This window comes from Panthera uncia, chromosome X, assembly GCF_023721935.1.
Source record: "Panthera uncia isolate 11264 chromosome X, Puncia_PCG_1.0, whole genome shotgun sequence".
NCBI lineage: Eukaryota > Metazoa > Chordata > Mammalia > Carnivora > Felidae > Panthera > Panthera uncia.
The window spans coordinates 48560629-48576368 of NC_064817.1; the positions used below are offsets into that span (position 1 = coordinate 48560629).

General features: G+C 49.9%; 1 protein-coding gene across 1 annotated transcript; it reads right to left on the reverse strand.

Moving 5' to 3' along the window:
- Positions 1-507: 507 nt before the first annotated feature.
- Positions 508-15458, reverse strand: AMER1 (APC membrane recruitment protein 1). Its single transcript, XM_049644617.1, has 2 exons — positions 15251-15458; positions 508-4125 (listed from the first exon to the last, which is right to left on the reverse strand). The coding sequence occupies exon 2, from the start codon at positions 4029-4031 to the stop codon at positions 570-572; it is 3462 nt and encodes a 1153-aa protein (XP_049500574.1). The 5' UTR covers positions 4032-4125; positions 15251-15458; the 3' UTR covers positions 508-569.
- Positions 15459-15740: the final 282 nt, after the last annotated feature.

Sequence of the window (15740 nt, forward strand, 5' to 3'; positions counted from 1 at the left end):
AGCTAGCTGGGGTGAACAGATTATATAATCATCTGATGTAATGGTGGCAGCTATGCCAAGACTGAAGGGAGTGGGGGTGGAGAGGATCTGTACCATTATTTCACATTGTTAATAGCAAACAAGCCCTCTGTCCTTAAGTGGGAAGCAATGCAGACCTGGCTGCTCATCAGTGGTGCATCATTCACTGTGTGTAGGGGGGGTGGCAGGGATATTAACGGGTCAGCCTGTGTCAAGGATGCATGCTATGTATATAATCACTAACTGGGCAACTGGAATAGTCACAAAAGTACAGCATCTCAAATCCTGCATGGGCAACAAGAAACCCCAAAAGGGAAAACTGGAGCACAGAGCAGCAGTAGCCTCCCAGGGCAGATGTACTCAAGCTGAATGTGACCACAGATTGGCAGAAGAGGGAAGTGGGAAAACAAAGCCAAAAACTCATAGGAGCTTTCCTTGGCCAAAAGGATTTTCAAGTTAAATAGCAACCCCCACCCCCCACCCCTCTGCTCAACCCCTGATCCCCAATCACATGCTTAGGCCCCATGCCCCTACTCCAGAATAGATGATGACTACTCAGCTAGGTTTCCATTCACAGCAGTGGAGGAGTAGCTGGTGGCGAGACAGGCACCTTGCTCAGCCCTCTCCTTTGACAGGTCAAGGCTGGAAGCCCTGTAGTGAATGGGTTGAGGCTGTTGGGGCTCAGGCTGGACCCTGGACAGCTGAGGGATGCCATGAGTGATGCCCACAGGCTTGGCCTGGGACAGAGGGCTGGGGTTGAAGCCTCCAGAACTGGAGGAGCAACTGGGCTCATCAATAGGCAACAGCCTATCTTGAGGCCTGGCTCTCATACTCTGAGAGGCCTGTGGCTGCAGGTTATAACAAGGGACCATGGGAAGTGGTAGGTGTGAAGGCCGAGCTAGCTGAGGCCTGGATATCCCAGGTACCCTTAGCTCTGGCCCTGATACTGAGAGCAACATTGACATGGCCACAGGAGGTATGCAACAGGTTGTCTGCCCATATGGAGATGGGCCAGAAGACTCATCCAATTGGCTGGGACTTATCCAGGCAGGGCCTGGCCCCACTGGGAGAGGACAGGGAGCCCAGGCAAGCCAGTCGTAGGCCGCTGGTGGTTCAGTATAAAGGGACAAAGGACTGTCTCGTCCCCATTCTTCTCCTTCCCCCTCTCCTCCTCCTCCTCCTCCTCCTCCTCCTCCTCCTTCTTCTTTTTCTTCTTCTTCTTCATTTGAATCTTCCTGCTGAAACTGAAGCTCATCAGACACCGTGTATCCCTGGGCCAGGTGGGAATTTGAGAGCTCCAGCTCCAGGGTCTCTGCAGTGTCCAGAGAGCGGCTTCTCCTGTTGAGGGCCATGGCAGCAGGTGGAGGTCGAGGGTGCATGCCAGGCAGTCCCAAGTACCGAGGGAGACTGCTCACACCCCAGGGCAGACCTTGGTAGAATCGGCTGTGGTAGTTGGTGAATGTGTGTTTCTGGTAGTAGCCCAGCTCAAAAGCTTCCAAGGAGGCTGCAAGGTCTTCATCATTCTGGAACTCAGGATTCTCTTCACACTTGCCTTCCCCATCCCGTTCCACATCAGCAATGTCAAAGGTCACCATAGGGGGTAGCTCAGGGAGGTTTTGAGTGAAGGATGAGTCAGAGTCAGAGCTGCAGGACATGCTGGAGAAGAGGTTTCCACTGCTGGTGAACTCCACAAGGGCCTGTGAGAAACTCACAGTGGCATTCCCTTCCTCCTCAACCTCTTCTTCCTCTGGATCCTCAGGGGGTGAATAAGTAGGGTAAGCCTTCCTGGGAGATCCTCCAAAATTTGCTTCTTGCATGTCTGGCTCAAACATAGCATCACTTTGGAAGAGCTGCATTAGACAGGTACTTTGATCTTTCTTGGAGCAGATTCCCTCAAAACGTTTCTCTAGAGGACGGAAGTCCCTCCAGTCTGGTTCACTGCCTGCAGTGGTAGGGAAAGCTGAGGTGGTTCCCCGGTGGGAAGTCTGAGAGGCCCCTGATGTCCCTGCCACTAGGCCCATCACTGATGGGCCTAAGGGCCTCATCTGATATTCCATGATGGGCTTCTCTTGCCAGGCCTGAACCTCCCGGACTTGAGCCTCTTGAGCATGGGCCTCTCGGGCATGTGCTTCCCTAGCACAGGTCTCCCTGGCATAGGCCTCTCGGGCTTGGGCCTCTTTGACATGAGATTCTCGGGCATGGGTCTCCCTGGCATGAGTTTCTTGGGTATAAGACTCCCTGGTGTGAGCCTCTCGGGCACGTGCCTCCTGAGCCTCTTGGACCTCGAGCTGCTCTCGCCGAAGCTCCCAATATAACAACTGTTTCTGGATGGTCACTAGCCGTTCTTCCTCTGTCTCCATTGCCCCAGGTGGCCGAGAGGAAGAAAAGGGCTCAAAGTTCAAGAAGGGGTCAAATTTTTCAGAGCTGCGACCATGGAGGTCATAAAGACAGTCATCCAGAGGTGGGGAGGCCTCAAGACTATCATTTGGCTCATAGAACTCATACAGGGCATCTCCACTGTAGCTATCTCGGGGTAGGCAATCTCTGCGGACAAGCCCTAAGGTCTCACCTGAATCACCCTCAAATCCAGGTGTTGTGGAGTCATAATAACCCTCATCACTATTGGGGGCAGACTCTTGCTGGTCACTCTGAGGAGTCAAAAGGTCCCCAGGGGCTAAGCCAGGATAAGATCGAACTGAGTCAAGGAGCATGTATCCATGCTCTCCTGGAGATGTGATGGGATGGTAGCCTAAATGCATATTGGGTCTTGGGTACATCTGGGCACTTTCCCACAGATACTCTAAGTCATAATCTTCTTCCTCCTTGACATCCTCTTCTTCTTCCTCTAATTCTACCTCCTCATCCTCCTCTTCTTCCTCATCATCATCATCTGGCAAGGCCATCTCCTCCCCACCTCCCTGGTAGGTCACCAGGCAGGAACTTCTCTTGGTCCCATCTCGATTTGCCCTCTGGCCTCCAGAGGCCATGCTGTCTGTCATACTGTCCATGTCCTGCTCAGCTATGATGTCACCACAACCTGTCAGTGAGTCAAAACTTTTCAGGGATGTGACATCTCCAAACAGGAGGCTCAGCTGGTCCCCAACAGGGCCATTTGGTGGATTTACCTCTTCTGCTACCAATTTCTCCCCTGTTTTTGGACTGTGGGGCTCCTCTGGGCCACTGGCTTCAGAGGCAGACTTGGACTGCAGAAGTGCTGAGGTAAAGCCCTCCATGGGTTTTTCTGTATCTTTACAAGCTGTCTTCTCAGTGACTGCTGGAGAAGACTCTGGTACTAAAGAAACTTTTGACTCAGGGGCATCTTGGGTTTTGGCATTTTCCTTTCTGCGGGCTTGGAAGATATCCCCAGCACAGGGCAGAAGGGCTGAGCTTACACGTTCATGAGGCCTGGCTCTGGCCCCTTCAGACCCCTTGGTCCCTAGCTTATTTTGTTCAGCCCCAGAGACCTTGCTTTTCCGGTGACGGCGGATACTGCTGAAAAAACCTTTCAGGCCTTTCTTTGGCTTGGGCACAGAGGGAACCTTCTCAGTCCCAGCTTTGTCTGTCGCTCCAGCCACAGATGTTTTGCTTTTGGAGCCTGTCTCCAAAACCCCATGGGCACTCTGGGAACTGGGAAGTTGGCAAGGTGATTCAGGCAAAGGTAAGGCAAATCTGGTTCCTTCACTGACAATGTCTTCAGGGCCATGGGCTGCTTCAGTCAGGCCATCAAGGGTCTTGCTCTTGCTAAGACCCTTCTTGGAGATGCCTTTCCCAGAACCTTTGCTTCGCCCCCCTCCAAAGAAACTAGGCAGGGTACAGATACCCTTCCTGCCACCAAAAAGTTTCATGGCAGTTTTCTTCAGCCTACCTGGGCCAGATGAGGGTGGCTCTGACACTGGCTCTTCTGTCATCTCAGCTGCATTGTTCTTGGCTCCTTTCTCTGCCCGTTGGTCCTGGGTGTCCATAGAGGCTGCTGCTCCCTTGGCCTGAGAAGCTTCATCCTTTCCAGTCTCCATGGTTATGGGGACAACTCAGGTATGTTCAGCTAAAAAAGCAGTCCTTTGGCTTCCAGGCACTGTTATCATCCGTCAGGAAGCATCACAGTTGGACCTAGAGGAGATGAGAGAAACAAAGATAGAGAGAGTGTACTGCTAAGCAAGCGTCCAGGCTATGTTTGTTTTCACAGGTGTCTTTTATTTCAGGCTTAAGTGGAACAAGAAAGAAAGTAAAAGAAAATGTATGAAAAACCTTAATGCAACCCATATGGTTGGCTTGCTGGGCCAGCCTCCCCTGGGCCCCAAGGCAACATAACCCTGAACAACAGGCAGCCATCACCCCAACCCCTCACTAGGTCCACTCCCTTCAGGCCACCCTAAGCTCAGGAGAGCACCGGGCAGGAGGAACTGCAGTTGTGGGAAATGACCAGTTGTGCTATTGACTGCAGGAGTAGTTATCAAAAGGGGTAGGAAGGGGGAGGTAGGAAAGGCAACAGGAAGGTCAGCTAGGATGACACAGAATTTTTGCCAAACAGCCCATTCAGTCCTAACTGGGCTCTTCAAGATTCAGGCCTCAATTTCACATTAGTCTGGGTTCTCACAGATATTTTTCGTGGGGTTAGAAAGAAAAGTAGACCTGAAGTTCCACTTCTTCCCCACAGGCTCCCTAAATTGTAGCATGCCCATGTTCAGACTGTCAGAAGCCCAGAGTAGGAGCCTCACAGGCCCACATTCCAGAGCTATAATCCAGGATCTGCTAAAAAGGCATGGTGGCCTCTGGGCAAGGCACTCTATGGACTTCAGTACCCTTGGTCCAAAAGGCCCAGCAATACTTCCCCTTCATAGTGGTTATGTGAGGGGTGGGTCTAGGTCAGACTCTCTATTGACTGTCCTGGGAAAAAAATAATGTGGTTCTTGGTAACTGGAAACCCCAATTTCCATTTTAGAACCATGAGGCAAACTATGTCTTCTCTACTCCCCTCATTATTTTGGCTCCCATCTAGTTCCCTATCTAGAAAGGGAACTCCTTGAAGACATAACTCCACGTGATTCACATTCCTGGTCTGTAAGTAAGGCTCTCAATAGCAATTAAATAAGTAAACCTGGTACAAGGCACACCCTTCTGGTCTAGGCTCCCAAATTCTCCAAATATCCAAATGCCACAGAGATGGAATAAAGACTATCCATCACACACACCCCAACACATGTCCCCCACCCCAAGTCTGATATATTCATTCTAGTGACTGAAGCTGGTTGACAGATGGATCAGTGACCAGCCTGCTAAAACTCATGACCTCTCCCTGGAAAGTTCCTTACCACTGTTTCCCTTCTCTGTAGGGTAGCCACAAGCAGACAGGGAGCTAAGGAAGGAGGGGAGGCAGAACAACTGCTGGGAGCCAGAAAGAGACAGACAAGCATTGCTGGTGTCCCTGGAGTAGTTTGCCAGCACATCAGCCCTGTAATTGGTTGCAACAGTAATAAGACTCACACATTCACCTGCAGTAGAAGACTAGGGACCAGCTTTGGGGTGGAGAGAGACTGGTAGCTAACTAGCCCCTGAAGTCATTGGAAGAACCCTCCTGGAGCCCTGATCCTGTCCTTCAAACATGAATTTTGCTCCCTGTGCCTTGCTTGACTTGACACTTGAATCATCAGTGTGATCCCAACTCCCATCAGGAGCACTCTGCATAACTGAAATATTAAACTTGGAGCAAGATAATGGCTGGTTATCCAGAAAATAAAAGAGAAAAAAATATCTGATCCCTTCTCTGCAGAGATGTGTATTGTCATTTACTCAGTTTTTTTTTCCTAGATGACATATTTTTACATGATATTGTTTTACCTCAGCCCTGCAACTGATAGCCTTACAATAGACAATGCCATCCCCCACAAATATACAATCATGCATACACACACAACCACTCAGAGTCCTTTCCTCAGGGGTCATATGGGAATAGGGGCCCTATCATCTATGTGAATTCCACACTTTTCAAATCACAGATTTTGTTTCAGCCCTGAAATTATTGACAGTGTTGTCATTATGGTGCTAGACATGGAATAGCAGGAGTGGAGTTGTTTATGAAATTGTATTCCCCTCTGTGGAATTTATGAAACAAACCTCTTCTGAACATTTGGTAAGTGATAGACATTAAGCTCAGTTCTACAAGGTAGCCAGTGCTTTTGGGGGAGTTCCTAGGCTAATAGGGAGAGGGTACTATATATAACAGTCTGAAGGCACAACATAATACAAGCCTTAAAGAAGAGCCCCCATTATTGCTTAAGATGCATGATGGAGTATCATTATTTATACCTTGTTATCATACCCCACTATAAATCTGAAAAGCAGAAAGACACCCCCCTGGGTTCAGAAAAGCTGCATTGAGGAGGAGGCATTCAATCTAGGCTTTTTCAGACAGGATTGAGTAAAAATGACAATGATTTAGAGGGAGGGATGAAGGAGACTAGTAAGTGTGGCTGGGCATGAAGGAAGACCAAGGGCCAAGTGAAAAACCTCATGGATCTAAACATCCTTGTGGATAGAAGGCTGAATTGTCCTGCTGGGTTTAGGGATGGAATTCTTATGAACAGAGAAATTCTGCACATTGAATCTTAAAGAGAGCTGCTTTTCAGAACCTTGATGCCTTGGCTGGAGGGAAATTCCTAGGGCCTTCTCTTACCTTTGCTATTTTGCTTCTCTGGGGTAAAGGCCAGCATACTACTTTCTACATCATTTACTTCCCTGCCACAGGAATCTGCAATGTGTTGTGGAAGAAGACATGGGCTGCAGGGCTGGGTTACAGGCCATGCCAGGGGACTCTGAACAAGCCAAGGTACCCCTCTTAGGCTTGGACACTTGTGACATGGAGATCACTACAGTGGTATGAGAATTAGATGGGATAATGGACACCACACACATTTTGTAAAGTGCAGTGCAAATGAGAAAGATTGACATTACTGTTATTACCACCTTCCAGGTCAGATCCCACTTTCTTAGGAAATAGCAGACCATGTATAAAAGGCCACTTATTTGGGTAAGGAATTCACTGTGGGGAGCCTTAGGGACCAGCTGCCTTGGCCATGCTAAGGAGGAGCCAAGTGTGAGGGGATTTTAAAGACATGAGTGTGGTTTTATACAAAGTCCTCTGTGTATGTGTGGTGGGAGTAGGTGAAGTAGGCAGGGATGTCTCTGGGACTAGGATTCTCTCCCCCCAGCTTCAGGCCCTCCTCCTAACTAGGACCAGGGTCATTTTTGCTGGAAAGGACCAGACTTAAAACTGTGTTGTCTCCCATTTCCCTGCCTTGTCCCTCCCAGGGCCACAAAGCTCCCCACAGATACCCATAATGCCTTAGGTTTCACAACCTGTGTGGCTAAGTTTCAGGTGGAATGTTGGGTAAGGGAACACTCTAAGGCTACTCTGTGGTCCCTCGCAGGGGCTGTTTATTGCAGTTGCTACTATCATTGGTAGGGAGTGGGCTGTGGCCATCTCTGCTCTCAGGCCCAGCCTCAGGCCATGCTGGGACCAGTGGAATGTTGGCTATTAGGGCAGAGATTCTTTCTTCTCCTTTCCTCTCAAAACACAAGCAGGATACAAGCCACAAACTTGCCCCAGGAACACTTCTTAGTGAGAAGGAAACAGCTGCGGCCTGAGCCTTACATATTTTGCTCCCAGCTCAGCTTCCTGGGGCCAGCTGGGCCAACTTAGAATTCAGGAAAGAAGTGTGTGGATTCATGCAGTAGCTCCAGAGGCATGACCTCAACCACTCATAGTTCTCATGACTTCCACCAAGCAGTATCTGGGGCAAGACTACCCTGGGCCCATCTTGCCCATGTGTGTGGGGGGGTAACTAAGGAGGGAGTGATGAGGATAGGGAGCACCCCCCCAAGAGTCAGCCAGTTCTGCACTATAATCAGCTCTGCCTACCTGGGGGAAATCTAGAAAGTTCTTTCAGTTTCCTCACCTGGAAAATGAGGCTACTGAGAGTGTCTACCTCTTAAAACTATTGTAAGGAACCACATCAATGTATTTAAAGTACCAAATAAAATTCATTATATAACAGAGGCTCAAAAACATAGCAATTAATTTTTAAAATATTTTCTTCAAACTATACTTGGACAATTTCTAGAGAAACTACCTCAGTCAGGATTGAGAAGGGTATACTCCAGGCCTTTATGGGTAAGTCACCAAAACTCTTTGGGTCTCAGTAGCCCCAAATGGTAAATGAGGGTGACTATGTAGTTATCTCACAGGAGGCTTTAGCTACTCTTTTAGCCAAACTCAGGGACCCAAATTGTTGCCTCAAGTCAGCTATTGGCTAGTAGCTCTGGATTATCTGGGAATTTCAACTAGCTAAGTTCCATAGCATAGGCCAGAAAGGTCAACAATTCAAACTCAGCTAAATGCACCAACACCAAAGGAAATGCAAATGAAGTGTCCTTCACCTAATCAGGGCACTTACCAGTTTACAAAGCACTCCCCACTCCCTCATCCCCACCTTGGCCCTTCTTAGCAATCTATTAACCAGTCTAGGTGGGAGGTGGTAACTCCTTGTCACAGAGAAAGAAATTGCCTAGGCTTGGGAAAAGCCTTACCTAAGTTCACACAATAGGATGGTGACAGAGCCACACCAGCTCCCAGGCCTCTGCAATCCTTACCCCAATGCCATTCTACTGCACTGTGCTAGCTACCAATAGAAGGAGGAAGACTGAGTGCAAGGACTGTGAAGGTTGCCTTCATACCTGAAAGCCATCATCTCTCCCTCCCATCCCCTGTCCCAGACTAGCTGAGCTTTCTCTGAAGCATTTCCAGTCCTCACTTAACTTCTACTGTTTTGGCCCCACCTAGCACATTCCAGAAAGCCTGCTGACTTCAGAATCCAAGGGCTGCCAATCCAGTCTGTTGCTGCTCTCCTCATCAGCAACTCCATCACCAAACTGTGGAACATGTTCTTTTACTCTCCTTTTCCTTTGGAGATAAGTTTGATGGGCCAAAATAGGTTCAAACAGAAACATGCCATTGGGGACAAAGATGCAGATTTGAGCTATAGTTTAAAGGAAATGACCTATGAGATGATCTGGAACTTGAATCACCCGTTTCTAAAGCCCACAGCCAAGGTCCACTCTTAAAACCTTTGTTACCTTTAAGGAGCACCTCCTCTCAAGAAGGTATTCCATAACCTCTAGATGCAGCACAGACCCCAACATGGACCCTCTCACCTTGGCTCCCATTTGCCCACTACCAGCCCCTCAAATGAGTTAATGAGTTAACATACTCAGCATAGGGTAATTCATTCAGGCAGACCTCAGTCTGTTCATTTCTCTCAAATGGACCCTCCTTCATCTTATAATCACTACAGCTAGCACAGAGCAGAACCTCAAACAACATTGGTTCAGCTGAAATCTAATTCAGCTGGAGTTTTTCAGCCCAGAACTAAAATGCCAGCTTCATCCCTTACAGGTAGTAAGGTTCGAGAAATTGGCCTAAAATCCCTGAGACTCAAATGCCTTACCTGGAAAATAAAGAAAATGCTACCTATCATGTAGGATCACTGCAAGTATTAGAGATGATAAATGGAAAGGGTAAAATACTCTCTAGTTACTGGCAAATATTCAGTAAAAGGCCACTTGCAGCCACCTTCACCACTCCAGCTCCTCAGCTGCCAGCCCATGTCCTTTGAAGATGACACAAGCCTCTTGTCTGAGCTCCCTCTGGTCCTTCCCTGCCACAATGCAGAAATCTCACCCCTTGCCTCTCCTTCTTCCATCTCCTCCACACACTTGCCAGATTCATTTTTACAACCCTAACTTCAGAGCACCACTCCTCTACTAAATTATTCCACACTGCCTACAGGATCAGGGCCAAACCCCTTTACCTGACCTTCAAGACTCACTCTTCCTGCATGCCCCTTGCAGTTCCCTAATCTCACTTCTCTACCCAAATACACAGGGACTTCTCTAGTCTGGGAGATATGGTCACCAAGACACTACTTCTCCCTAGAAATTGGCTTTACCAGTGAGCCTTCTTGATGCCTACTTTCTCCTTAGGCTGCTGAGGTTCCCTGCCCATTTGCCTACAATGATGGGGTCTCTGGGAGCCAACTTGCTACTCCCCTCTCAGGCTCCCAAATTTCCTTAGAGAGGAATATATCTGAAGTGGGTGCCATGCCTAGATAATAAGGCTTCTACTATGTCAGTACTAACCCAGCAAGGGTGACACTGGAGACCGGCGCCACCACCCTCCACCCAGTTCAGATGAAGAATAAGAGAGCTAACTCCATGGAAACAGATGTGACAAGGCAGCCAAAGCCTAAAGAGGAACATTTGAGCCAAATGAACAATGGACACCCCTGACTTTCCCATGTGTTCACTCCCCTATATATATCATACCCTATGTGAGAGTCCAGGTAAGAAAACTGAGGCTTGGGAAGGGATCAGAATCAGTGCACTTAGAGGAAGAAAGTTTGAATTGAGTGCTTTATGCTCCTGTGTAACCTTGAGCAAACCCTTTCCTTGTTCTGGGCCTCAGTTTCCCCATATGGAAATGGGAGGTTGAACTAGGGGTCTGCTTACCCCAGGCTGTGTAAGAAGCCAGGAGAAGGGTAGACCTATGACCAGTTTTTTAGTGGCTGAAGAGGAGGCATGGTGGGAGCATGTGATTTTGGGGGTCCTAGGCTTTAGTGGGAGGCCTGCATGCCTAGTTGGTTGGGCTCAGTCTACCACTTCCCTATAGCCCAGCCTCATTACTCATGCCTCCCTCCACAGAATCCCACCCAACATTTTACTTTTTCAAGATGCACTAGGCCTGGCCTGCAAATATTTCTTCTATGTCCAGAAAGGAGGGGGAACAGAACTGGTCTGGCCCAGCTCTCTCTCCCCTGAGAAGAGTTGCAGCCCCCAGCAGGGAGGGCTGAGGAATGCTGTCTGAAGAAGCTGGGTTAGTACTTGCTTCGATGCTCACCAGGGAAAAAAATAAAAAATAAAACAAAACAATAACCTGTAGGAGATGAAAGCATTGAAGGCTCTACAATAAGAACTGCATGTCAAAAGGTCACAAATGTCTCTGCAGCACCACTATGTCTGCCTCTGCTCCCACCAAGCCCCCTTGTACCATTTTCTCCATTGTCCTTGTCATCCCCTAATCCCGAAAGGGAAGGTATGGGGAAGCAATGCATCCTCACCCAGTTGGCACCTGCACCTCCGCAGCGGTTCTGGTTTCCCTAACTTTCTTACTAGAGTTACATTTACACATGCACAGGTTTGAAAAGTAAGACCAAGGAGAGGAGATGAAAAGCTCTGTATTATTTAATTCAGAGAACAGAAGTTGGGGGTGGGAAAAATGGTTTAATGCCCATGAAATCTCCAATGGTTTGTTAAGCAGTAGCAATGATGGCCAGCTGCCCCCAACACACACACACACACACACACACACACACACACACACACGTCTGTGCCTGCACACAGGTTTATGTATAGCATGACAGGTTCATATTAGCTTCGAAAAAAAAAAAATTCCTGGCAGTGTGAGATGCATGACCCAGGAATGAATGACACAGGAATGAATGCCTCCTGTGGAGGCTTTACCTTTATTGCCTAGTTTATCTGCCTGGACTGAATTCAAGGCAGAGGAACTGATGGAATAACACTGGGCATGTCCTCTTCTAGCCTCCAGTAGCCTATCTGTAAGTGAGGGGGCTGGAAGCCCCTTTTCCCTCCTTGATTCCACAAGCAACCCAGTGACCTGCCAGGCTGTTATTTATCTCATTTCCTTATTCCCCTGAACCAGCAGAACAGGGCTGCCTCCACCCCCTACACACACACACTTTCAGAGAGTGTAACAGTTCTTGAGGAATTTTTAATGCTTCCACTATACTAGGAGAGAATCACTGGACTTCCAACTTCTTCCAACTACCTCTCCTCCTTCTGAAACTTTCAATCCCCAACAGGCTCCAGACCAAGACTAAGAAGCAAAATAGACATGAAAGGGGAGGTAGAGTTCTCCAGAGAGGGCCCCAAGCTAAACCCAGCACCTTCTCACTCTTGAGGAATGGGTGAGGTGAGATTAGAGGTTGGTTAATGAGATTTTTGTGAAATGGAGGCCACTGGAGATAGTAGGATACAGTGTAAGAGTCCCTGTACAGGAGGCAGCAGCCTATCCCTAAATGCTGTGTGACCTTAGGGAAGTCCCTGTGCTTTCCAGGACTCAGGATTCCCATCTTGTAAGCACAGGAGTCCAAGCCGGTGCTCCCTGAAGGCCTGTCCAGTTGGAAGGTTGGGCATCAGCAGAGATCTGGGGGATACTTAGCCTCCACCACATTGGTATGTAAGCTCTAGGAACCCTCCTTCAATTTCACCCCCTGCAAGGCTGAAGGGAAGCCAACATGATACAACTTTCCTCTAGAGATAGCCTGCCCCTCAGTTCTATGTCCAGACCTAAAAGTGACCCCTTACAGTCGCAACTTACAACATGTTTCCAATCTCTAAGGCCCCTTTCTAAAATCCCATTTTATTATGGCATATTTACACACACACACACACACACACACACACACACACAAATATCAAAACCTCCCAATGTTCCATTCTTCAATGGCCCCTTCCCCCATTTCTCCCAAGATCAGATCCCCATTCCACAGCCTGGCATTTGGTAATCTCCATCTCTGGGCACCAACCTCCTCTCTACCTTAAAGCCATAAAATCTCAACCAGAAAAGACTATATCACATCTCTCAGCCTGCCTACCACCCACCCACTCTCATTCCTAATTTTGCTTTTACCACTACCCTTTGCCTAGCCAAACCCCTCTACTTTCTGAAAGCTTCCAGAGTGATCCCCCTATATATACAGATTTCTCATCTCTCTCCACAGTACTTTGCCTCTAAGCTCATGAATCAGCAATCAAAGATATGTGCAGTCTGGGGTCTGGGCAGTCAAGATCTTGAATTTGTTGTTGAAGGGAAACATCATTATTTTTTTCTTATAGTTGCAACCCATTGCCCTTCTCCATTCTCATTAGGCATACTCAATAAATATCTTATCCTTAAGTATCATTTCTCTAATCACTTTCATATATCAGGACAAGTACATCTTGGAGAAGTAAAAGTCTTCTTGAAAGCTTGACAAAGACAGCAAATCCTTCTGGAGCATTCATAAACTGCTCTGCATGGCTAGGCTTTGAGGGGGTTATGGCTGATTTCAAGGTTTCATTTATCCCTCTGAGGGGTTCTGAGATAACCCAGAAATCCATGATATCAGGGAGACAAAGTAGAGGCAGGGAAACTTAATTATAATTTGACTTCTATTCTAATTTAAGTCCCCAAATGGCCAAGGGACACAGGGAGCCTGGAAGAGTTTTGAGAAAGAAGAGGTTATCATGGGTTTAAAGAGACAGGCAAAAGAGACACCCAGGAGAAGGTGGACCCAGAGCTGAGGCCTGAGAGGGAAAAGAATTTGGGCAGTGTAGGGTGAGTGGGTTTGGGTGTGAGGAGGGGAGTTATATAAGGAAGATATATTAGGTGGCTGTTGGTTCGAGGCAAGGCAGAGAGCATGTCCAGGCCTGAGCTGGAGATGCCCAGCTTCAAATAGAGGGTTGGTTTCTGTTGGTGCCTGGTCAAAGTGGGAAGATATGACTAGAGTGTGGTATCTGCAGTCCTAGCTGGTGTCACAAAGTTCCCAGCTAGCCTTTCCTCAAGTGAGGGATTTAATCCTCTCAAATACCCAGGCTTTGCAGCCCACAGTGTTCTCCACCCTTAGAGGCTGGTCAAAGGTCCGAGAAGAAGAGCCTGCCAGGCCCCTTGGTCACTCCCTCCTTCCAGTTCTTCAGAAAGGCCTAGAGTTTATTGCCAGAAGCATATCCTGGTGCAGTGACTGAGCTGTGGGTGGGGCAGAATGAGGGAAGTTGCACTGGGGGAGAAGGCTCTGCTAAAATGCCCTTAGGTGGGGTGGGGAGTCCAATAGCGCAGTGCCCTCCACCTAGCCCATACCCATGCCAATGCAGCAGGCCAGCAGAGCCAAAGAGTGAAATGTTTAGGTGCTGGAGAAGGCTCCCTTTGACCCCGTGGGCCTACTAGCCTGACCAAACCGAGGCCTGCTTTGCAGGGCCAGTCCAGTGGCTACCTGGGCACTTAGGCTGTGGAGTGCCTGGAGGGCACAGCCCCTCTTTGCCAGGGAGCCTAGGCAAAGTCCTGCAGTCAGGTGGTCACCAGTGTCAGAGGTGTCTGCAGCAGACAATGACAGCGGCTCACAGGCTGGGTATTTTAAGTAACTGCGAAGTTGGAGGGTTTGGCTGTCTCTTTAGCTTTCTCGCACAGACCCAGACGGTACGTTCTCTACTACAATAATTGCTCCCTTGGCCTCTGGCACATAAATACCCCGCTAACACCACGTTTATCGCTATTTTTAAATGGGCGGCAGGAGAGAAAAAAGCGGCCAGTTCTCTCTTAGGGGATAGGAGGTGAGGCGAGGAGGGAAGACAAAGCGGCCTTGCAGATTTAACCCAAGGACTAGTTTGAGCTGCAGCTCTAACCTACGGTCCAGCAAGAGCTCCGTTGCCAGCCCCCTTGTCCGCGGGGGCGGGCGCCAGATGCGCCTGGAGGCCCAGCAGCAGGGGGTGCGGCTGGTTGGGGCCGCAAGGCTGAGGTTCCTAAGTGGGCAGCCCACAGGCCCAACTGAGCTCCTTGGGAGAGGAGGCACACAGTGTAGATAGCCCAATCCACGCCAAAGCCAGTTTCCGTCGGGCCCAGGCCAGCGCGCCCTCTGCATCCGCAGAGGGGAGAAGGAGGCAGGGGATGAGCAGGGGAGGGAAGGGGCGGCAGCTGGGCCGCTGGGGTGAGCAATATCCACGTAACACAGCTGTTTCAGCTAATGTGCTACAACAAAGCTGCGGAGCTCCCGGCCTACAAATGCACCGCTGGGGGTGCTGGCTGGCGGCTTCCCTGCCCCGGGTCGGTGAAGCAGCACGTGCGGGCCCCATCCCCACCTCCCCCAAGAGCCTGGAGGCATGGCCCAGGCTAGCCTGCCCGCCTGCCCGCCATCTGCACTCCTTCTAGCCGCAGTCGCCTGCGCCCAAGGGACTCTGCTTTGCCCCTCACCGGCCAGTCTTCAGAGCTGGTTCCGAGGGAGAGCGGAGGGCGGCCCAGACGCCGATTGGCCCAGCCCCTGGAACCCTGAAGGCGGTCAGAGCAGAGCACGCGGGACTGCACCGGACGGCGGGCAGGCGGAGGCTACCAGCAACGCGCAATGCTTACCCGGCTCGGTTCGGTTTCCAGCCCGGTTACTGTCTGCTGCGCCGCCCCGGCTGGGGCTGGAGCTTAGGCTTCTGTGGCTGAGATCGCAGCCACTGCTGTTCCTGCCGCCACCGCCGCGGCTGCTCTTCACCTCCTGCACTGGCTCCCCTTCCCCAGGCTTTGGGCAGCTCCCCCATACTCCCTCCCCGCAGACTCCATAGCCACAGGGTGGGGCGTCCGCGCCCTGATAGGCAGGCATGTAGCCCAATCGCCACGGTGGGAAGGCGGGCCCCACCCCGCCCACTGTTTTCCATGGTGTGTTTCCCTTTAAATGCAAATAACCGCGGGCGTGGTGTTGGCTGGAGGCGGAGAGGGTAAAGAACCCCTCGCTGGGACTCCCCATTAAACCCCCCCCACCTCCAACACACTGGGCGAGTAATGGTTTGGCGATACGGCGAGCTCGCTGGGTCGGTCCCGCCCGGATGGGGCTCGCTGGAGCCTTGGAGCTCGG